The following is a 23,275-nucleotide window of genomic DNA, read 5'->3' on the forward strand; positions in this document are numbered from 1 at the left end:
GATGTTACTTCAATGTATTATACATTATTATCAATTATATAATAGTTTACATTTGTATATAATTACATTACTAATTATATATAAAATCACTCGGTCAGACCAAACAGTTTAACCGTTTAAACCGATTGAACCTAATACAAGATCTCTTCCGGTTTGACATCCAACTCGGATTTCACAATATTGATTTATCTTATGAGTAAGTAATTAATTTGGGTAAGTAAAGAGGCATTGACTTTCATACATTATAAAAGATTGAAAAATATGGCTCGTGCATGTTTTACAAATAAAGATTGTAGAGTTAGGTAGTTATGACAAAAATGATATTTCTATAGAAGTTTTATATCATTTTGTTTTTCTTTTTGTATTTATAATAGTTATTTTTCCAATATTGAAGATGATAACTTACTCTTTGGCTCTATATTTCTTTATACAATTAGTCATTACATTATTAATATATCATTTTTTTGTTCTACCAATAGTATTTCTTTATCTTTTGGGTAAAGAACTAATCTCTTTTAGAGTGTGTGACTGCTCCCAATAAGTATCGCTCCCAATAATTGAATTCTTAACCTTTTGATAATCCTAAAAATATAACGGGGCATTAAACTATCAAACCAATGTCTTGTTGTACTCTCAACCCATCATTTATGCACAATATATAATTTAATGCTGACTGAAAACTATTTCAATATTTTTTTTTGTTTTTTAGGTATCTCGCACCGGATGCAATTATGTCTGAGTCAAGAATATTTATAGGTATGTGGGGTTAACTCTCTAGCGGATATTTTTTTATCCATAAGCATGTATCACTTGAGTCAAACATGTACTACTTGAATCAATACTTGTTGGTAAATTTTGTTAATATGTCAACCAAAAAAAGATTATTTCAACATTAGTATTATTTACACATTTTTGACAAGGTCTATAATGTACATTGCTTAGGTTGACAAGAGTAGTTTATAGAACTAAAAACTTTACTCATTCTTATAATAAATAAACTTGTCGTGACTTCAATTTTATCTTTTTATTTATATATCTCAAAAAATAAAGAGTCAAATTGGATCCAACATAGAATATTACTCGAATTTGATGTAGTTGACAATAACGACCTCACCTTCTATAGTATCTTCACCCATTATCTCTTATAGTGCTTGTCAAATGTCACTACTTGAAAAATAATGCGCTAATTATTTCTATCGTTGGGTGATCAATAATAATAACTCATTAAAAGATACATGAGAAAAGCAATGTCTAAAAAATGTAATATAAAATATAAGTCAACAATATATTATTTATACATTTTTACATATCTTGCACACAAAAAAGTAGTTGTACTAGTGTTCTTTACAAAACTAATCTTGACAACAACTTTTACAATGAATAAAATTATCTTTATTTCTCACTTCAAATCTTTACTTTTATCTATAAATCTCAAAAAAGCATTTCATTTCAAATCTTCACTTTATCTAAGGAAAAATTTAGATGTCACCTTTGATATACAAAAATTGTTATGCAAGAACCATTTCCCTTTTTCTTCAACATTTATTTCGGTTCTACAACAGTGCTACCTCTCTATACACCTCAAAGTTGTGCATAAAAAATTTAGGTGGGGGATATACACCTCAAAGTTGTGCATAAAAAATTACTCTTATCTTAATAATATTCTATTTTAATGGTACATAATTTCTTAATCACTCCGGAACCGATTTTGAATCTTTCTAGAAGTCAAGGTAATGTTTCTATAATCTATAGTCAAGCTAGATCGATGTATGACTTTTTCCACATTTCATATTGTATATATTTTTTATAGGAATCAATTGAAGAAATAGCCCAACCTTCCTAATTTGCTGCATTGTTAATTGTTCTTAGTTATTGTTAATCTTTTAGAGAATTATATATTTTGCTAGTTGGACTTAAAAAATAAGGTTTGAAAAAGTCAACAGTGAAGTAGTTTTGTTTGCTTTATTATTCTGATCATGTGATATTCTCCAACCTTAGGTTGTCATTGTTGGCTTATGTTGTCATCTTATGGCTGCATAGTCTGCGTGAAAATTTAAGCTGTCAAATTGGAACAATCTTCGGTCACTCTTGACCTCAATGTGTAGTTTTCAATTCCAGGAGATTTTCGGTTCAAAAAAAGCAACCAAAGTAGATGTGACTGATATTCCTAAATGTCGGTCTATTCATACTTCTCTTATAGCAATAAAATTAGTAAAAAGATATCTTAGTGTAACATGCTCCTATTAAGGCTTTGTTTGGAAATATGGTTTGGAGGGTAAGGGAAAGGAATAGATAGTTTTGGAAAATCTTCCTCTTATTTAGGAATTAGATGAAGAGTAAAAGGTTTTTTAGGATTTCTCTAACCCTTTGTGTCTACTTTTAAAGTTCACTCAATTTGGGGATTTTTTGAGATTAAATGTCAAAATAATTAAATATTTTTAGTAATATTATATATTATTTTTCATTTATCATTGTTAATTACATTTTTAAATAAAAAATATTTTTACATTATTATTAGTTTATCCTCCGGATCTAAATTTTATACTCTTAATCTCTTGATCTCACTCATTCATTTTCCTTCATAATTCCTAAACAAAGCTGCAGCCCCTCATGAGTGTTAATGTGCATTTTGGATTGCAAATAGCTTAAACAACCAATTCATACGTTTTACCATGTAAATCATATATTTAGTATCATCTATTAAGACATTAAATTATTGATGAAGAGAAGAAAAAGGTTTTAAAATTATTAAATACTAGTGTATACATGCACTTTGTACCTGCCGGCGAATATTATGTGATACAACATATTCAATTTTTATATATTATATTTTTTTTGTTTATGATAATGTTTAATTTAATATGAGATATGTGGTTAATTAATGTATTGGTGTTAGTTGCTTAGGAATTTATAGTTTTTTGTAAAAATTAAATAATGTTAAGGGCAATATAGGAAATGAAAATTACATCATAAAGGAAGTTATTTCAAGTTTTGACTTTATATATAGTATAGATATTTGTTAGTCGATGCTACTGGTATAGTTTTCTTTGGATCTTAATTTTTTTTTTTTTTATTTTACTTTCATTTATCCAATATACGGGGCCACAAAAAATACAAAGAAAATGTTTTCATGCTGCGGACAATATGTGTAAACAAAAAAGTGAAAAATGAAATAGTGGTTGTTGTCTAAGTTTTCCTCTCATCCTGTATGAAACTTGGAAAGATGATACAAGCAATAAGCATTCTGAGGAGAAAATCAATAAATTAATAATCAATGTCTAAATGAACTTTGATGTTACAGAAATTACAAATTGTATGAACATCAGAAGGGTCATGAATTAAATGTGAATTATACAATAGTCCCATTGTCCAGCTTCATCAATATGCCTTATTCTGTTTGTTGTCCCTCTTAAGCTGAACCTTCAATTTCTTACCTCCTAATTGGCTTCCATTCATCATAGTAATTGCAGATTGAGCAGCTTCTGGGGAATCATAACTAACAAACCCTGCAAAATGGTAGCTCATAAACCCAAGCTCCACCACAAATTCATTAATAAAATTCATCATAGGCTTACCGAAACATTTGCTAACACCAGTCACTTTATCGACAAAAACTTTTGCACTCAAAACTCTGCCAAATGGTTGAAAAGCAGTTGCAAGCTCTTGATCCCCGAATTCTTGAGGTATGTGGTAAATAAATAAATTCGCACCAGGTGGTCCTAAGTCATAAAATGAAATAATAAGCAGAATTTCATCACAAAGTAACGTTTTAGTTATAAGGTCTTAAATATGTATCAACATGCATAAATGTATGCACAAACATAAATAAGATATAGATAAACCACCTTCAACCTGACTGCCACCTTGATGTTTTCCGGCACCTGAATACATAGAAAAGTTGCTATTTCCGCCTGCAGGTGAAATGGAACCAGGAGAACTACTCACAGGTCTTGGACTAATCATTCCTCCAGGATATGCCATTGGATGTCGTACGCCTGGTACGGCAGGGTAAGAGCCAACGTAACTTGCAGGAGGCAAAGGATAATTTCTAGGGTTCATATTGGGGCCAAGATCAGGCCGTAATGCATTTCCTTGATTCATGTGAGGCATCATGTTATGAAACCCAGGTTGATTCTGCATTGGTGGCAAGCGGTATGGCATGATCCCATAACCCCCGGGAGCCTATTAAGAGAGCACGATTATCATCATACGTTTACCTCCATTAACATGCTATGTGTGGAAACTACCAAAAAATAATATATGAATGCAATGATTTCTGACTATATGACATGATTATGGAACTACGATAAAGAATTGCATGAATTAAGGGGGAAAATGATGCCAAATATTTATCATAGCATATTACAATAGAACCAACCTGATAACCATATCCATTATACGGAGGGACATAACCCACCGGCATGGCTCCATATAATGAAGGATGCTGAGAATCAGCATGTGGGGCATTAGAAGTTTGAGACTGTGCTTTCTGAGCTCTCCGTGCTTGTCTTTCCTTTTCAGTATCAGCCCATTTGACAACCAAAGGAACATTCGAACCCTGTAGAACGCAACAAATATCAGATATTGTAGTTGTATGAGTTGATATACTTGTCGAGCTAGCGATATCACTGGCAATTCTCATCAAGTATGCGTTGAGAACATATCAAACAAACAAAATCTTATGGCTTTGACTAATGTGAACACGGTACAAGAAAAGATGTCAAGGTGAAGTTTAGTATTTGATCAGTCATCTCACTTGAAGATTAGTTGCCATTGGCAAGATGATATGTAATATTTTAAGTAAAAGGGTAAATCCTAAATGTAAGTTCAGCAGCTTTCATTTTCACACATCATATTATGCATATTGAATGAAACTGTTTTTGTAGATGTCTAACAATCCTAAGTTTGAGACTTATTCAGCTTCGGCTCATCTATTGCAAACATATCACAAGCCTCACAAGCCAGAGATTGAGTTTCCATCCCCAAATCAAGATCCAGTCCAAGCTGGTCTAACAAGTGAACCCTGAGCCAGGAACATTATCTTATACAAACCCATGTAGGGAACAAAGCCAATCTCAGATTTCCAAACTGATACAAGGATTAAAACAATAAGTATTTGAGCATCTATAATGAAATCTGACAAACATGATTAAAAGCTCACATCCCTCATCAACAGGATTTTTGTGGCTGAATGCCGCTTGAAGGTCCAAAATACTGCAAAGACCATTTACAACTAAAACTGTAATCAACTTTAATATCATGCTTTTTTCCATTCTATCACATGCCAGGAATCAACATGTCATCGAATAAAAAATAGTCTCTATGTGTACAAATGGTTAATCATCTACCGAAGTCAATCAGGGTTTCAGTAATAAAGCCAAGTTTTTGTATAGATTGGCATCAGCAAAGTTATAAATAGTACCACTAAATTGCCAAATATTATCAATATGCATGCTAGAATATAGTTCAAGCACGTGTATTGAATATGATTCTCTCTTTCCCTTCATTCTTAAAATACAGTAGCATGTGGAATTTTTAAACACATTTGTTGCATTACATAGCTAACACTAATGCCAAATTAAAAATAGTAAAAACTTATGATGATGGTTTTAAATTTTAATAGACACCAACCTCCATTTTATGCTTTCCATTGATTGCCTCCAAAGCAGCAAGTGCCTGTTCTTTGGTTTCATACTTCAAAAATGCACAACCTACTACAAAATAAGAGAATGGTGAATAAAGATTTGTGGCTAAAAAACACCAAGAGCAAAAAAGAATAAATGATAGATCAAGCTGTGAAATCAATACCTTTACTTGTTTGCTGAGAACCTCTTAAAATCTGTAAATCCTTTACAGTTCCATAATTGGAGAAAAGTTCAGAGACTTCAACTTCAGAAACATTCTTTGGAAGCATGCCAATAAAGAGTTTATGTTCTGGATTCAAGGACCCCAAAAAAATAGAATTACTTCTCAAATTCAAGACACATGTCCTCAATATAACAAAAGAATTCCAGCACATGAATGCTTTCAACTAAATAGTGAAAATATATTATACCTAGTCTTTCCAACTCGCCATCTGCATACTTCACTTGCAATGGACCAGAAGCCTGAATTGGGTTAAAAAAAAGATGTTGCGCATAGCTAAGTCAGAATTATAGAAGTAGAAAACTAAAAGTAAAGATGTTTTACAATATATTTTGAAACAATACATGTTAATACGAAAATATTATCATGTCATGTCAAATGTATTAGTTTTTCTTTTTCGGTACAAGTAAAATGAATTAATCTAATGACCAGAAATATTATACGTTATCACGAGTTTGCAAATATATATGTCTGTGTGTTGTAAATAAAGTACAGTGTGGTATAGGACTGTTCTAGGCCAAACCTATCCTGTCACCCAAAACCAACGCTAAAGGCATCAGCCTAATTTTTAAAACCCATCCCAATTAGACAATCATCTTTAAAACAGGACAAGCCTTGAACACTACTAGCTACATTAATACTTTGCCCTTTTATTCCTTCCTAGAAGGATTTGGGGCAGGAAAATTGAAAAATCAAATAAAGTTTAGAAAAAACCAGGATGTTTTATTTTCAATTCTGCAACATTATCCAACTTCTTGTGCTCATGCAAGTTACATCCATACTAAATACAATTCATACCCATCAAAATTACAAAGTCAACAATAAAAACTCGAGAAAAACACACCACGATGTGGACCACTACGAAAGAAAGGTTGGAAAACAAACACACAAGCAAAAATTTTAAGCTGTGAATAGAGCTGACTTGGAAACCCAAATTTAGTAAGTACCATCATATAACATAATCCCATGTATTGCTAAACTTAGACACATATTCTTGCTCAATTAAGGCAGACATTAAAAGGCATAGGTGGTGGTCAACACCAGTAACTATCATAGCAACCACTCAACTCTAGTGCAACACTTGCACTCACATTTATAAAAGTAGATCTACTCTACATAAAAAGATAAGAGATACAAATAAGAATCTTTATATGAGTCTTCCATTAATCCATTGTTTTCCCATTAAATGTGTCCAAAAAAAAGTTTTTCCAATTCCACTACCTTACCCTTCAACCAAAATAATCACTTTCAAGTTTCGAACACTAAAAAAGGCGGCCCAGTATATGAGAGGCTCTATTTCCGGGATTTGAACCAATGACCATATCACAATGCAACCAAACTTATCATCCCATTTCTTCCAAGTTTCAACACTATTATGAATAAAAAACCAAAAATTAATAATAAAAAAAGAATGAAGAGTGAAGATTTGAACCAACCCCTGGTATAGTCTTCTTATTATGACAGGCATTAACCGCCTTATCCGCTTCTACCTTCGACGGACAAATCAAAAAGCAACAACCTACGAAAAATTAGGGTTGAAAAACACGAAATGAGACCGTTAATAAAAACGAATATTAGAAATCAAGTAAAAACAGTTATAGAGAGAGAGAAAAGAGACACTGAGAATACGGAAGTGGATAAAACACACCTCTTGAGGCGCGTGTGGCTTTGTCTTTGATAATGTTAACTTCTTCAACCAACGCAAACTCTTTGAACATTGTAACCAATTCATCTTCGGTCATGTGTTTCGGTACTTGACCCACGAACAGTTTCACACTCTCTTCGTTAGATTTACTCTCTTCCTTCATTTCCGCCATTAATAATAACAATAATAATTAATAATGCCTTCAATTACCTACACTGTACTTTCAAACCCTCTCTCTCTTCTTCTTCTTCTTTTCTCTGCGTCAGTGTTTGCTATGAAATTTTGCTCTTTCTTTCTTCTTCTGTGTGTGAGAGAGATTTGTGGGTTTGGTTATGGTTGGAGTCGTCGCTGGCAAATTGGGTTTTTTTTTTTTTGTACAACTGTGATCTTAAATTCAATTCAATGCTTAATAATTATAAATTTAATTATTAAATATATATACTTGAATTAACGACATGTTTCTCTGCTTTTTTACCGTTATGCCACTGGTAGTGGTGCTGCTGGATAACATTAACTTTTCACTCTCCCAACGACTCCTCCTGATTAAAGAAAAAAGGTATTGATTAATTTGTTAGTATTACAAATATTATCCATACACCTTTTGGTAAGGGTTAATCTCTTTTGTGCAAAGGTTAATGATTTTAGGTTTTTGGTTACTCATTTAAATAAGTGTCTTTTAATAAATGTCATAAATGTCGTTCTCATGTACATGTGAATTTGGACAGACAATAAATCTGTTGGCCCATTTTAAAACATATATGGCATGTGAATTTGCCCAAATTTATTTGGGAGAATTTTATGGCAGGCAGCAGACTAAAACGGTCCAGGTAGACCATTTTGCCACTACTATTTGTGAGATAGTTTGTGATTTATTTAGAATGAAAATGATTAAGAAATTTCAGATAAGGTAATATGAGCGTTGATGTCGATGGAAAAATAAATTTAAGGGTGTCAAAGTTACCCGAATAATGAGATGGAAAAAATTCTACATGTCATATTATAATAGGCTACTAGTAAAACCAACATAACGGTGTGAAATTTGCCTGAATAATGAGATGGGGAAAAACTGTAGTAAGACATGTCACATGTCATATTTATAATTTCTCTATTTCGAATTCTAGAGGTGAAAAAAAATAATCCGTATTGTAGTTTAATAGTAATGATTCTCATTATAGATAGGGATGATAAGAGTAACAGGAAAATACATGTTTTGATGCATTTACATATGTTATTTATAATGAGTCATAGGGTACTTGGTTACTTATCTGTTGTCTTATACTTTGTATCATCCTATGTGTCATGAATATGTGATTAATCAGAAAAAATATATTTAAATTAAAATTTAATTATAAAATATTTTTCTTATCAATCACAAGCTCATAGCACAAACTATGAATAGCAGATGTGGTCCCAGTGTACTTTAAGTTTTCCCTCTTTCTCTATCATAAATTGAGAGGAAATGTAAGAGAAATTTCTAACACAATTTGAGTTGGGTCTAAAAAAAGGTGGATTGTAAGTTTTACAATGAGAGACATGGTTGTAATATAATACCATAATAGTTTTATTGTGGACCCAAGGATTATGGACCCAAGTGTAGGTTTTATTTAAGTGTGAATTTTCACATTAGATATAGAGGAATGAGTGAAAAAATTTATAACTCAAGAATGCTTATTAAGCCTTTGCCTTAAGACATTATGTCTCATATGTGGTGACTCTTCACTTGTCGGCCCCATCATGCACAAATCCAATATATTGTTTTAACTTTCTACGGCCTTCCTAAGGTTGGTTGCATTTAATTCTTCATTGTTTTTCTACATACAAAAATATTTCTTTTATTTTGGTTTGAATTGAGATACTCATACTTCATAATAAGAAATTCTACCAATTAAATTGGACTGCCATTCAAACAATTTAGGATCTCTCGACAAGTGCATTAAAAAAAGCAAAGAAAAACATAATTTTTAATAACAAATTTATCATTTTAATTATAATAAAGTGATATTATTATCATTAAAAATAAAGGAAAATGTATGTATTTGTTTCTCCATTAATGGAAAGAATCATTGCTCCATTCAAACAAACATTTTTTGTGGTTTTTTTATATTATTAAAGTTGTGTGGATTATCATGCAAACAAACTTTATTGATATGTAAAATTGTCTCTAAAATTAATTATACCTATTTCCAAAAAAAAAACAAATATTCACATATCAATTTATTAAATTCTTTAGTAACACTATATATATTACTAAAATAATATCTTCGCTTAAAATGTTAAATATGTACAAATATTTTATTCTCTCTGTTTAAAGTGTTGACTTTTCAGAAATTCTTATGTTTATTTATTTGTCCACTCAAACAATATTCATTGTTTATTTTGTAGTTATACTCTCACAAAAAAATTTCACTTTGGTATAAACTATAAAGAGAAAATAACTGTTTAATAAAGTGAGCAAAAAATGAGAAATATGTAAAATAAAAATGATTAATAATTTCTAAAATATAGTTAAATCTTAAACTACCCAAAACAGAGCAAGTATGCCATGTTTAAATTAAATATTGTTTTTATCAATTACATATAACATGCCATATTCTTGTGGCATCGTGGGAGAATAAGTTTTATTTATCAAAACTCAAAAGTTTATTAGAAGTCTTCAAACATCCTATTTATTCCTCAAAAGGCATTACATTATTTGTAGTCACATTTTGTATTATTGCATGTTCAAATATAATGATTTGACTAAATAAATAAAATAGTGTAATATATGTAATATCATTTATTATATTTATCTTACTTATATTTAAGAGTTAAAATTAATTAATTATAAATAATAATGCGTAAAGCCCTAAACAATATATAATTCTTTTAAACGTAATACATACATTTTTTTTTAAATAAAATTAATTCAAATTAGAAAAATTATTTTTTTGATTGAGCAAATATTTGTTACATAGATGAAGGATATTGCACAAAGTGTGATAAATAGATGGAATGACGTCAATTCAACTAGAGAACTGATAATTTCTCAAACCTCAGATTACTCCGAAAGTAGAGGAGTTGAGGAAAAGACTTTGTGAAACATAATGGACAAAGGTCCCATCATGTTGTTGGACTCATTTTTAATTTATTCTTGGTCTCTCGAAATTACATCTTTTTTTCTTATTTTATATGTTATTTTTTATGATTAATTAAAAATATTGAATTATTAAATTTTAATTAAGTGATTTTTTTAATGCCATGTGTAATGACACTTAAATATATTCCCCTTGCTGCTCAGAGTTATGTTCTTATCCTTAGTCAAATGCTCATCATAGGTTCACAGTATTGCCATTTATTACTCATTTAATTTAACTATTTCATGCATCATTTTTTATAGAATAAATTACACTGAAATTCATTAAGTTTTAGTAAAATTATACAAACTATCTCTCACTTTTTTACACTTACACAAACCTCCCCTAATTCTATATTTTCATTACATTGATCACCTCTGCATAAGAAATAAATGTAATCGTTAAAAAATGTGATAAATGTAATTAACTTAAACAAAACATGATATATTATGGAGACAAATCCAAATAATATAAGTCAATATTTCTTTATTATTTTTGGTTCGTTACACTATATTATAAGAGTGATTTAAACAATATTTCTTTAGAAATGTTGATGCATTATGTAACCAAAAATAATAAAGATACATTAATTTGTATATTATATGGACTTGTCTACACAATATATCATGTTTTGTTTAACTTAATTACATTTATCACTTTTTTTAATATTACATTTATCTCTTATGCAGTGGTGGCCAGTGTAACGAAAATATAAAAACTAGGAAAGATTTGTGCAAGTATAGAAGAGTGAGGGGTGATTTGTGTAATTTCACTAAAACTCAGGGGATGTCAGTGTAATTTACTCTTTTTTATATTACAAAATGAAAAAAACTACCTTCCCACTCAAAAGAAACACAAGTGTTTATGTCATTCAACCAAATATTAGTTTAAGAATAATGTATCTTCTCATATGAGAAGATAATTTATCTTTTCCAGCCAATAAAAATATGACATGTGTGCTATTTTATTTATTTTTAAAAATATTTTTATAAAAAATGATGAAACATGACACATGTCATGATTTTACTAGCAGAAAATAACATAAAAAGAGTAATATACAATGTATAATGTATTATTATAAATCAAGTAAATGAATCTTTAATCATTTGAAAATGATGTTGAATTACAAAGTAAATAAATTGCAAAGTGAAGGGAATATATTCACTAGAAAGAAAAAACAAATCCAAATCCACATTTATCTCAATAAATGATAAATGGTCGAGAGATAAGATGGAAGGAAGGTTATAAAATGGGAAATTAGCGAGTGTCCTTAAGTTATTATTTAAAGAAGTTTAAAAGTAATTTTGGAGTGAAAAGGGTTGGATTTAATGTTTTGAGAAGTGTTAACTTAATATATATTCCTTAAATAATATCATTTGAACATTGGTAAACACAACTCAATATAAAATTCAAAAATTACTTGATTATTTAATTTCATATGGAAAGTCATCTTGTTTGAACTTACAGTGAAGATAATATTTCATATAACCAAAAGTGAATTTAAAATTTTAAAAATCAAGCCAAAGAAAATAGCACTGTAAAATGGATGCAAAAAATGTATATATGAAGAGAAAAATGTATGAAATAATAGTGTAATAATTTTATATATTGTCACTGTATTATCTATCATTTATATTTAATTATTATTGTCTCTTCAAAAAAGTCATTCAAATAAATGATAAATAATTTTCTAACTATGTATAAATCTTTATACTAATAATGTATAGATATTACACTCATATATCAGTATAAACTCGTATTTTATGACAAAGAAAATAGCACTAAACTCATAAAATGCATGCTAAAACTAACAAAATATTAATATAGTAATACAAAGTTTAATTAAATATCCAAATAGTTTGTTACCAAAAGGTTGGATAAAAAAATGGATGCCAAAATGACATAAAAGAAAATAATGAGAAAAGGGTAGTATCGTAGTAAACGAGAAAAGCGAGGTACAAAGATAAGGGCGCCAGACTGTCATCTTCCTCTCTCTACCAAAAGGCCAAAACCAAATCAAGACAAGATAGACTGACTTATGGTCTTACAGCTATTATTTAAATATTATTTCTACAATTTAAAATTAATACCAAATTAATATAAAAAGAGAATGAATGGATAAAAGTAAAATTATCTGCAATGATTTTTCATGTCTTTAAAACGAATTAATCTCAAATTACATATAAAAAATAAATTTTTATATCAATGAATTATTCGTCATTATTATTAATTTTTAAATGAAAATAATATAAATAAATAATAGATGATATATAACATATAAATTTTTTAACACAATATTAAACTCATGAAAAATACATTCAATTTTTGTAACCCCATCTTACTGTATCCGCAATTGCGGCACCAAACCAGGACATCCCTTTATTTGTTTATTTTCCCACATGAGTAGCATCTTGATTTCTCAAAATATTTCTTCTGATATTACGAAAGAGAAGAGATAAAATAACTACAATAGAGTTATAATATGGATTTACTTTTGTCCGTAGTTCTGTAACATGATTTACAAAATAAGAAAAATATATTGGTTTCTAATTCTTTTTTTTAACACATACATGCCTTGATCATCTTCATTTTCTTTTCACTAAAGATCAGCATGTCTTGATCATTTAAATTTAACACATGGTAAATGTTTAATTGGTCACGAAATTGCTAACATATTTTTAAGTGAGCAATGAATTTAGCAATAGTAGTAGGATATCCGTACATGTATTTTATATAAATGTATTTAATTAATGAAAGTATAATTGGTTAATGTAAATGTTATTGAGGGTTATCTCATGAAAAATAATATGTATGTATTTATTATTGATGTACAGTTGTTGATGAATGACACGATGTCAAACTTGTTGTATTAAATAAATAAAGAATTGTTATCAAGAAAAGTTTGGAAGACAACATAAAATAAGTTGTAGAATATATGTTAGAGATTTTGGAAAACTTCTTTATAAACCACATTTGTTGTTGTCTTTAATGATTGACTATCATTATCATGTATCAATATCTTTAATCTCTTTTTGCTTTGAATCCTTGACACAACTACTTACAATTGAACATTGGTCTAGATATATATAATCTCACTCTTTCTCATGATTGACCTTGAGATTTATTGATTGTCATAACATAAGAAACAATTATAGGGAATTCTCTTCTGATAGGCTTGAAAGACCATGAAAATTGAAATGGAGACATTGACGTTTGAGAAATATATATATATATATATATATATATATATATATGATATTTCCAATGTTTTTTCGTGACATGTTTTTTGCTTCAAGTACACGATGTTCTATTTTAGTGACGACCAATCTTGTACCATTCCGTAATCCTTTAGATTAGTCTAAATTCCTCAATAACATTATTGGAGTTCAAACTTTCAACTTGATCTTATGATTTGGACGACCAGAAGTTGTAAGTGAGTTTAGAAATTTAAGAGTTAGTATATTGAATGATTTGCTTTCATTAACATCATGTGTATCAATTGAATATGAACTTAGATATTCATTTTCTTCACCTATAGGTATACATTATAAAATTTATTAGTATAACTTTAATAAATCTATTATATCAAATATAATGATAATTTGAAGACAACTAAAAAAATCACCTAGAATTATACTCAGAACATATTTATTTATTTGATTGACAATCTCAATTACTGATGTAAGTATTGTCTTAGATTACATAAATTATCCGTCCTTGTAATGATGTTGTAGGTTTGGATATGCGTTACACTATGGCATTAATTGAGTTATCAACGTCAAGAATCAAAAGTTCTTTTAGAATATCAATTTCAGCACAACTTTCATTAGGCTTAGATAATTTTCCATCCTCCACCTTCAGTATCCATTAAGAGAATTACTTGACTTCTGTTGCATTGTCATGATTTTGGACATACATGTTCTTTGTAAGAGTTAACATTGTGCATTGATGTCAAAGATAATGTGCATTGCTTGTTGCATATACAATACCTGAACGACACTATCTTTGAACTACTAACAATATTTGTCTGACATCACCTCTAAAAACTAACATTTCCTCTGAATAAAATTGAGTCATTGGTTACTGTACCCATTATGTTTCAAAGACTTTTATCAAGTGTCTTGAAACAAAACTTATGTGTCATTGGAGTTTCATCACTTATAATTAACTTTGTTTGTTTCAATAAGTCTGCAAGTTCAGACCATTGATAAATATTGCAAAGAGAGTTGTTAATAGTTGGTACAAGTATATTGAATTTAGAGTGTGTTATTCCACTCCTAGTAATAATAAAAAAAATTATATCACTTGAAGCTATAATTAATACAATATGTTTTTTAGATCTCAATGCATATGTTAGAGTTCACCACATATCAGTTTTTCCCATTCCTCAATAACCATATAAGAAAAATATGCAACTATGTTGATGGTTAATTACTTGCATATTAATGTGGAATATTTTACATTGCTATTTATATGATATGAATATATAAAGGTTCATGTTAATAGTGGATATAGATTAATAAATAATAAGAAGTTTATACATATATAAGTAAGCAAATGGAATTGTGAAAAAGAATATTGAACTTTTACTTTAACTCACTTGAATAAAAATTAAGTTATTTATACATTAGTTTATTGCTTAATTGACTTATGATATATCTATTTGAGTGTGATATTGAAGGATAGTCTTTTAAACTTCTGCGATTTTCTTCAAGTAACTTTTTAATCTCAAATAAAGATAGATTTTGTAGTTATTTATGAGTAAGCACCAACCCTATAAATTGTAAAAAAGTTGTAAATGATAATATATTTACATTGAAGTAATTTACTATGGCATTCACAATCTAATATGTTTATATTCATGAATTGTAATGTTATTATTGTATACCTTGATTATTGGAGATATTTCCTTGTCGTAAATAGTTCCATTAGATCACCATTGTCATGTTTCTTCCTAAACCTGATTTGTTTTATTCATAGAGGTTGATAAGAGTATGATGACAAATAATCTCCTCAAATAGAATCTAGAATCCCAATTATTCGCTTCTCTAAATGTTGAATATTGAGCATCACTCAATGTTGAATATTGAATATTTGAAACAGTTCTAGAGTCCTTATAACTTGTTGATCCCTTAACTATTGTCAACATCTTCCTAAGATAATATAGCTCACTAGTGCATAGAGAAATCCAAATTAGCCTACCAATTGTATAACCTGGTTTATGTGGCTTACAACACCTCTTTCTCTTGACATAAACAAATTTTGACACATTGAGCATAACCTAAATTTCGACCTTTTGGATATTCTTTATTAGCTCTCATCTAGGGATGTCAATAAAAACCGAACTCGTGGGTACTCACTCTAACCGAACACATGGGTACCCGCCCAAAGACCTTTACCCAGGTTTAATTTTCGGGTTCGGATTTGGTAGAACAAAGACCTTAACCCAAACTCTTCCCGAAGTAATGTAATTCAATTTAAAATTGAAATTTCTATCATGTGTCCATTGTTTTTAATTTCTAATTTTACTTAGATACTATTGGATCCTCAAACATAAAAGAAATGAAATAATACAAGAGAAAATAGAAATGTTAGAGAAAAATGAAACGAAAATGATATCATACTTTCCTTAGTACATATATAATTTTCGGGTTCGGGTTACCCGAAACCTAACAGGTTCGGGGTGATATCTTTATTTTCAACCCTGTTAAGTTCGAGTTCGGGTTTTAATTTCGAGTTTGTTTGGGTATATGCAAACCTGGCCCCGACCCACCTCGTTGTCATTCCTATTCTCATCCATGATGTAAATATGAACTCTGATACGGTTGTTCTTGAAAGTATATTATCAATGTCCTCATAATTATTAAAGTATACTGGTTGTTCTAAGGGAAGATGACTGGTTGACCATCTTCACTTTTTTCACTAAGAATCAGCATAAATTTAAATTTAACACAAGTCACATGTTTAATTAATCATGAAATTGTTAACATTTTTTTTAAGTGAGCAATGATTTTAGGAATATAGTAAAAGGATATATGACTTCTCTCTACAGATTTTATGTGTATATTGGACTATAAATGGTTGGCTTCAATAGGAGTTACAAATGTTATAGTTTTTTCTTTTAATTGGCAGGTGATGGCGTCCTAAAAACAGCCCAAAATTATTATTTTTTAAGTGAGTTTTGCTTCTAACACCAATATCTTTCATTTTTCTTTACAATAATCAAACTTTAAACATCATATCTTAGGAAACAAATCATTTATGTTTTTTTACTTAAGGTGCTCCTTTTTTCTCTCTTCTTTTTTTAAGGTTTTTTAATCTCAACTCCTTGTCAACCGTGCCCATAATTCTAGTTTTGATCCAACTCATAATTGATAAGTGTTCTATTGTCTATGACCCACCAACTAGAACTGAACTTCACTACATACCTTAAAATAGCAAGTTAAACTCTTATGCAATCAAAAATTATAATTTCACTTTTTAAATAAAGATTGAAGAGACTGAAATTAAAGAAATAATCAATGCGTAATAAAGAAATTATGAATAGGAGATATAAAGGAAAGTAAGAGCTTGTGATTTTTTTTATGACAAAAAAAGAGAAAAATTAGTGAAAACAATAATAGAAAAAGATCAGAGAGAGAAATATTTTAGTGGATAATTGTCAATTTGCATTGTATTGTTGGTCTATTTGAGTTTTCTAATGTCTGCTTCATGGAATGTGCACCTGCTGAATTAGCAATAATGTTCAATATTAGTAATCCATAAATTATATATACAACTGAACATTTTGTAATTGTGCTACTCATTACTTCACATGGTTCAGATTTCCAAATCAAACATAAGACCAGTTTAATACATGAGGTTCTCACCTAACGAGTCTGAGAAGAGTAGATGTATATAATCATATCCTCGCAAGCGAAGACATTATTTTTATCATTTGAACCCGTGACCTCCAAATCACAAGATAAACAACCTTATCATTTGTCATTCAACTATGACTTTTCTCTTGTCAGACATGACCCTTTCAGCCCCTCTGCTTGCTGGAACCGAATGGTTACTCTTGCTACTACTACTTGAATCTTTCTTAGTGATAGAACGTTGCATGATCCGTATAGGAATTCCACCCAAATCAAAATCATCCTTTAAGGATTTTGTTAAGAACCTAATGTCAGTATCAGAAAGCTGAGTCTTCCCACTCAAAAATGCAACAAATGTCGGCGGCCGGGCCTTGACCTGAGTAAAGTACTTGATCTTTGGTTGTGCTGCCTGGTCTTTCCAAGAATGCCTGCTCATAACCTGATCCAACGAAAGAAATAATGAGAGGAGAAACAAAATTTACCACTAATTACATGTTTTAACTTTAGGTTTGATTACTTTGTTGATCTCTGAATTACAGGTTACTATAATGAAAATAATAATAATAATGAGATCCTTAAATAAACCTGCAAAAGTTGTAAATAAGTTCCATGTACATATCTTTGTAAGAGTTCCATTATGTTAAATGAATTTTCTCAAAAACTATAGGAACCTATTCGAATTTTGTCAGGCAAGTCAGGAACCCACAAAGGCACAAACGAATGGATCACTTAAGAGAACACTAACCAAACAAAAACCCTAACAGGAATCTGTATGAAGCACTCAATTACAAATTTTGGAAAGGTTAAGGACTCGATTAAAAAAATTAACATAGAAACTTAATTGAATTTCGCCAAAAAGTTCAGGGACCATCAAAATAATTAAACCTTTAGTTTACATAACATGATAATAGACAAACTAATTACCTTCTTCAACCATCGGTTAAGACCAGCCGTAGGTAATCTTGTACACCATTTTTCATATGTATCAACGACCTGGTTCAAGACAGCAGTTCGACCCCTTCCCTCCAATGCTGAAGTAAATACAACTGGGATTCCTGTTATCTGTTTAAAGTCCCCCAAAGTCAATGCTATATCACAATACAGACAAGAAGGCATGTTTCTCATTCCCATAAAGTGAAGAAGTTTGTTTTCATTAAGAGAAATGAGTCCAAATGCATAATTATACATTAGAAATATAACACTTCAAGCATATGACATATCAATCCAATTTATTGGACTGCTAGACTTATGGCCTGTTTCTTTACGCTCACCGATTCTACAAAAGTGACTTTTGCAAAAGTGAAATTTTGAGAAGCTGAAAAATATAGCTTCTCTAAAAATGCTGAATATTAGCTTTTTTGAAGTTTCCACTTTATTGTAAATGGCCAACCAAAAAATGTGCCAGTGTCAGAAGTGATTTTTTAATCAAAATAATCAATTACTTCACGAAAAAGTTAAAAAAGAGGGCCCTTAAAGTTGAGATTATCATAACATAGCAGACCTGAGGTATAACTGTCTGAATTTCTTGAGGAACTACTTCCATAACCTTCTCATAGGATAATGATTTATGCTTGCCCCTTAGAAGGTCCATCTTGTTCACAATCACAACCAGACCACGTCCCTCTTCCACTGCCCGTCTAGCTATAACGACTTCAGCATGTTTCATACTTCGTCTGGCATTTACAATCTGATCAATATAGAGTTTTCAGTAAACAAAAAATCTCATCAACACAAGATTTGGTTACTAATTGTCATATAGAAATGGGGACGGGGAGAAACATTTCTGATAAATCAAGCTTCTATAAGAGGATGTTACACACTTATACTTCATTGCCGTTCATGCACTAAGTCCATCATAATGGACAAGATAGCTTCATCTACAGGGTAGACCAATAAAGAGAATGAAACAGAACATATGTTTCCCTCATGAGAGAGAACACACCATACATGCACTACACAATCTTCAACAAAGAGGTATTTCAAAGCATGATCCTAAGTATCAGGTTCAACACTTCCCAACCAACAATGCAATTTAGCATGCAAAAAATTGTCTAATTATATCACAGTTGCATGGCATTGTCCAAACTTCAAAACTTGCACTAGATGAAGCATACCTCTTCTGCATCTAGCACCAAAGCAATTATATTAGCCCGGAGTAGACTCTTTCTTGATTGCATAACGCTCAAGGATGCTGCACCTTTATCCTGTTTTGTCCTCTGCAACCACCCAGCAGTATCAACCTGAAGACAGAAAAACATGATATAGTTAGAAAAATGTAACCAAATTTCAATATTAAATGTTTAACTATAATTATTACCTATTAGTTACCCATAAAGCAAACCATACTTGGCATGTCTATTAAGAACCTTCAGTCAATATAAAAGTTTGGATGCTTACCGGTTACAACCATGCCAAGCATCATGTTCAAGTTCAACAATTAAATATACAACTAATGTGCCAAGAATAAATATCAGAGTTAAAATAAATCAGAATTTTAGCAAGCTGAGATCAAGATTTGAGATGACCAAGCTTATGTGACAAAATTTTGCAATAGATTGCAATATATTACAGGGCATTATGAACTTTTCAGAGAATAATTTTCAACTTGCTTATTGTCAAGACCACATTTACATAAAAATTAAAAATTAAAAATACATACATGCACTGAGGGGCAAACACATATCCTCTAAGTAAAGGCCATAGCAAGAAAAAACTTGTATTTTCCTCCTACAACTTTACAAGTACGTTTCTATTTAAATCTAGAGATCTCAAATTATAAATACTAACAATGAAGTCCAGAACCAAAACAATGATTGATGCTTACCAGATAAATTGTTCTTCCTTGATATTCAAACTGGGTTCTGATTGAATCTCTTGTCAGACCCGCTTCAGGACCCACAAGAACACGGTCTTCTTTTAGCAATGAATTCAGTAAGGTTGATTTCCCAACATTAGGGCGTCCAACAATTGCCAACTGCATTGGGAGCTTACTGGTGTCAACCTCGGGGGAGCTACTGTCCTCGCTGTAGCTATTATCCTGAGCAACTTCATCTATGATTAGTAACAATTAAATGCAGAATTAAAAGAAGTGATAAGATGGGAATGCCGCAGTGAACTTAATGTTGATAACACTTCAGTTGTTGAATGACATAACTGTTTATCTAAATTGGGGCTCACTTACTATTCAAGACATGAAGCATATAGTCCTCCAGCAGAGGCCTAAGAGACAGATACAAGTCATGCATTCCAAGTCCAGTCTCAGCAGATATAGCAATAGGATCCCCAAATCCTAACCGGCATACTTCATTAGCAGCTGACGCGAGAGAGCCGCTAGCATCAAACAGCGATTCAGATTTATTGATCACAACAATAGGTTTGATTTGAGGTGCATGTTTGCGTAGCCATTTTCCGACTTCCAAATCAAGAGGATGGAGTCCAGCTCTGGTCAGCAAAATACAACACATTACTATTGGAGTTGAAGAATTGAGATGCTGAGATTCACATATAAATGCATAGAAGTTACTTGCACCATCTAACAAAGTGTAATAGTGTAATTCATAATACCCCGCCAACAAGACAGTAATAGCATATCTACCTACCTCTCTTGTGCACAGACCCACAGTAAATGAAAAGAATTATATGTGTATTCAAATAGGTTGAAAAGGTGAAAGGCTTCTACAAGTAATTTAGAAAGTGACCTTGCATCAGTGAGGAAGAGTGCAAAGTTAGATGCTGCTAACACATGAGCTGTCATAGAAGCTGTTCGGTGGAGGATAGAGCCAGAAGTCGCTTCTGCTTCCAAACCCGCAGAGTCCAACACTTTGAATCGTACATCACCCAACTTGGCAATTCCTTCTCGAATGTCGCGAGTGACATGATCTTGTGGGGTGTTATACACCAGAGCCTCCCTTCTCCGAATTAAACTAAAACAACAACATTTTGGTTATAGCATAATATTAGCTGGGTGCAATGCAAACCAAGAGTGTGCAATTTAGTAGAAATGCAAGTACAAGTAAAACTCATTCATTCACTCACCGATTAAACAAAGCAGACTTGCCTACATTAGGTCGGCCTAGAATGATGACAGTGGGGAGGCGAGTAATCTGAATTTGAGTAAAATCAATAGGCTTTTCATAGGTTTTCTTAGTATCCTGTAAAACGAAATCATCACCAGCATCGTCTAGAGGGCTTGCACCAAGTGTTGCAGTTACGGTACAAAAACCCCTGACATCCAATTCGCATGAAGGAGAAAGGGACCTTGGTCCTGCAAAGAAAGACATAATGTTTCTGCAACTGAACAGAGTAGCAAAAAAAACATGTTCATATAATATACAGGCAGTTACAGATGCAAAGGAAATGAATGGTTAAATACCCAATAAAGGCAATATAAATGAGCGGAAGTGGACAGGATTGGGGATCAAGTTACAACTGATTCGCTTTCGCTGGAAAATATTAAGACTCTGCCTCCTCAACAAAGGCAATAAGCGAGACATGTGCTCCTGTTCACTTGTTTATTCCGTCGTCTGATACATGATAATCAAATAATCAAGTAAGTGCTATGAAGCGTTGTATCGAACAAGTAAACTGTCAGATTGATGGTTATTGACAACTTCTAATAACACGGTGGGTGGAAATACATTCTCCCTATCAGCATTCTTTCACATCTTAGCTTCCCACTTCTCAGTCAGACAACTATGTATGTATCATTCTTCTCAAATGCACACACAACACTTAAACTTCTATTATATTATAATAAGTCTTAAATATGTTTTTAATCCCTGCAAATATAGGTAATTTTGATTGTAGTCCTCAATATATTTCATTACCATATCAGAATTCAACTTCTCTACCTCTCAGTTTTCAGCTACTTATTCAAATAGCTAGAAGCCTAGAACAAATCAAACAATCAAAAATTCAATAAGCTCATAACAAATGCACAGACAAAAGTAACTCCAGGTAAGTTTCATGAGTTTCAAATATAATTTACACCACAATACAAAAAGAAAGAACATACTATAGAGCCAATACCAACAAAATTGAATCTATAAACATTCAATTGGCTCGGTCCACATAAAAAATAACATTCATTTATGTACGAGAGAAATAAACCAGCCATGATACAGCCACACCAGTAAAAAGGTCAGCTCAGTACACGAGGCTCACAAGTAGTAGAGTCCATGAGGGCAGATATACGCAACCTTACTCTGAACGATAAAGAGGCTGTTCCACAAATGAACGTGCAATTTAAATTAGAGGGGGTTGAAAATTATGCAGGCGTTTCTTAAAATGGGTGCAGGGTTGGTTACAAATTAAGATGCAAAACAGAGTAAGAACGTGAAGAGAGTGATAAAAAATACACCTTGACAGAAAACGTGTGCGGTAGGGGTGGAGCTGACCGATGGAGGCAACAGCGATAGTAGAGTAAACGGTGGAGGCTGGGTCTGGCTATGTGTGTCTTTCTGAGTCTGACTGTGAGTGAGGGCTAGCTGGGCCTTAATCTAAACGGGCCTTCCAAATTAACCTGTTTATAATTATGTTTTTTTAATAACAAATAGTCCATCACCCTATGGATGATGAAATAATGTGATATTGTCTCTCCCAATAAGTGTCGCTCATATAAATATTTTATCTTTTAATTTATTTGGGGATATAGTAAAGCCTTACATAACTAAAGCGTTGTTTTATTGGTGTTTATAATTACTAGCATGTCGACCAACACCTTTTGCCGATTGACCTACATTCTTATTTTTTTATATAGAATATATCATCTTCATGTTATATTATCTAAGAAAAAC

At 31.1% G+C, this 23,275-nt stretch overlaps 2 protein-coding genes across 4 annotated transcripts; both read right to left on the reverse strand.

Moving 5' to 3' along the window:
• LOC109329955 (RNA-binding protein BRN1-like) lies at positions 3,243-7,892 on the reverse strand. Of its 2 annotated transcripts, none has more exons than XM_019563880.1 (9): positions 7,514-7,892; positions 7,302-7,384; positions 6,056-6,107; positions 5,809-5,934; positions 5,632-5,711; positions 4,379-4,558; positions 3,846-4,182; positions 3,576-3,719; positions 3,243-3,506 (listed from the first exon to the last, which is right to left on the reverse strand). In XM_019563880.1, exons 1-9 carry the CDS (start codon positions 7,680-7,682, stop codon positions 3,379-3,381), a joined length of 1,299 nt encoding a protein of 432 aa, XP_019419425.1. In that variant the 5' UTR covers positions 7,683-7,892; the 3' UTR covers positions 3,243-3,378. The 2 variants fall into 2 exon arrangements, with proteins under 2 accessions (XP_019419425.1, XP_019419424.1); XM_019563879.1 differs by having other exon boundaries at positions 5,632-5,714.
• Positions 17,356-22,952, reverse strand: LOC109330319 (GTPase Der). 2 transcript variants are annotated; one of them, XM_019564474.1, is made up of 10 exons: positions 22,840-22,952; positions 21,853-22,003; positions 21,516-21,744; positions 21,179-21,403; positions 20,662-20,921; positions 20,305-20,525; positions 19,595-19,720; positions 18,982-19,167; positions 18,405-18,542; positions 17,356-17,919 (listed from the first exon to the last, which is right to left on the reverse strand). In XM_019564474.1, exons 2-10 carry the CDS (start codon positions 21,971-21,973, stop codon positions 17,608-17,610), a joined length of 1,818 nt encoding a protein of 605 aa, XP_019420019.1. In that variant the 5' UTR covers positions 21,974-22,003; positions 22,840-22,952; the 3' UTR covers positions 17,356-17,607. The 2 variants fall into 2 exon arrangements, with proteins under 2 accessions (XP_019420019.1, XP_019420018.1); XM_019564473.1 differs by having other exon boundaries at positions 20,305-20,531.

Source organism: Lupinus angustifolius, chromosome LG16 (genome assembly GCF_001865875.1).
Source record: "Lupinus angustifolius cultivar Tanjil chromosome LG16, LupAngTanjil_v1.0, whole genome shotgun sequence".
Taxonomy (NCBI): domain Eukaryota; kingdom Viridiplantae; phylum Streptophyta; class Magnoliopsida; order Fabales; family Fabaceae; genus Lupinus; species Lupinus angustifolius.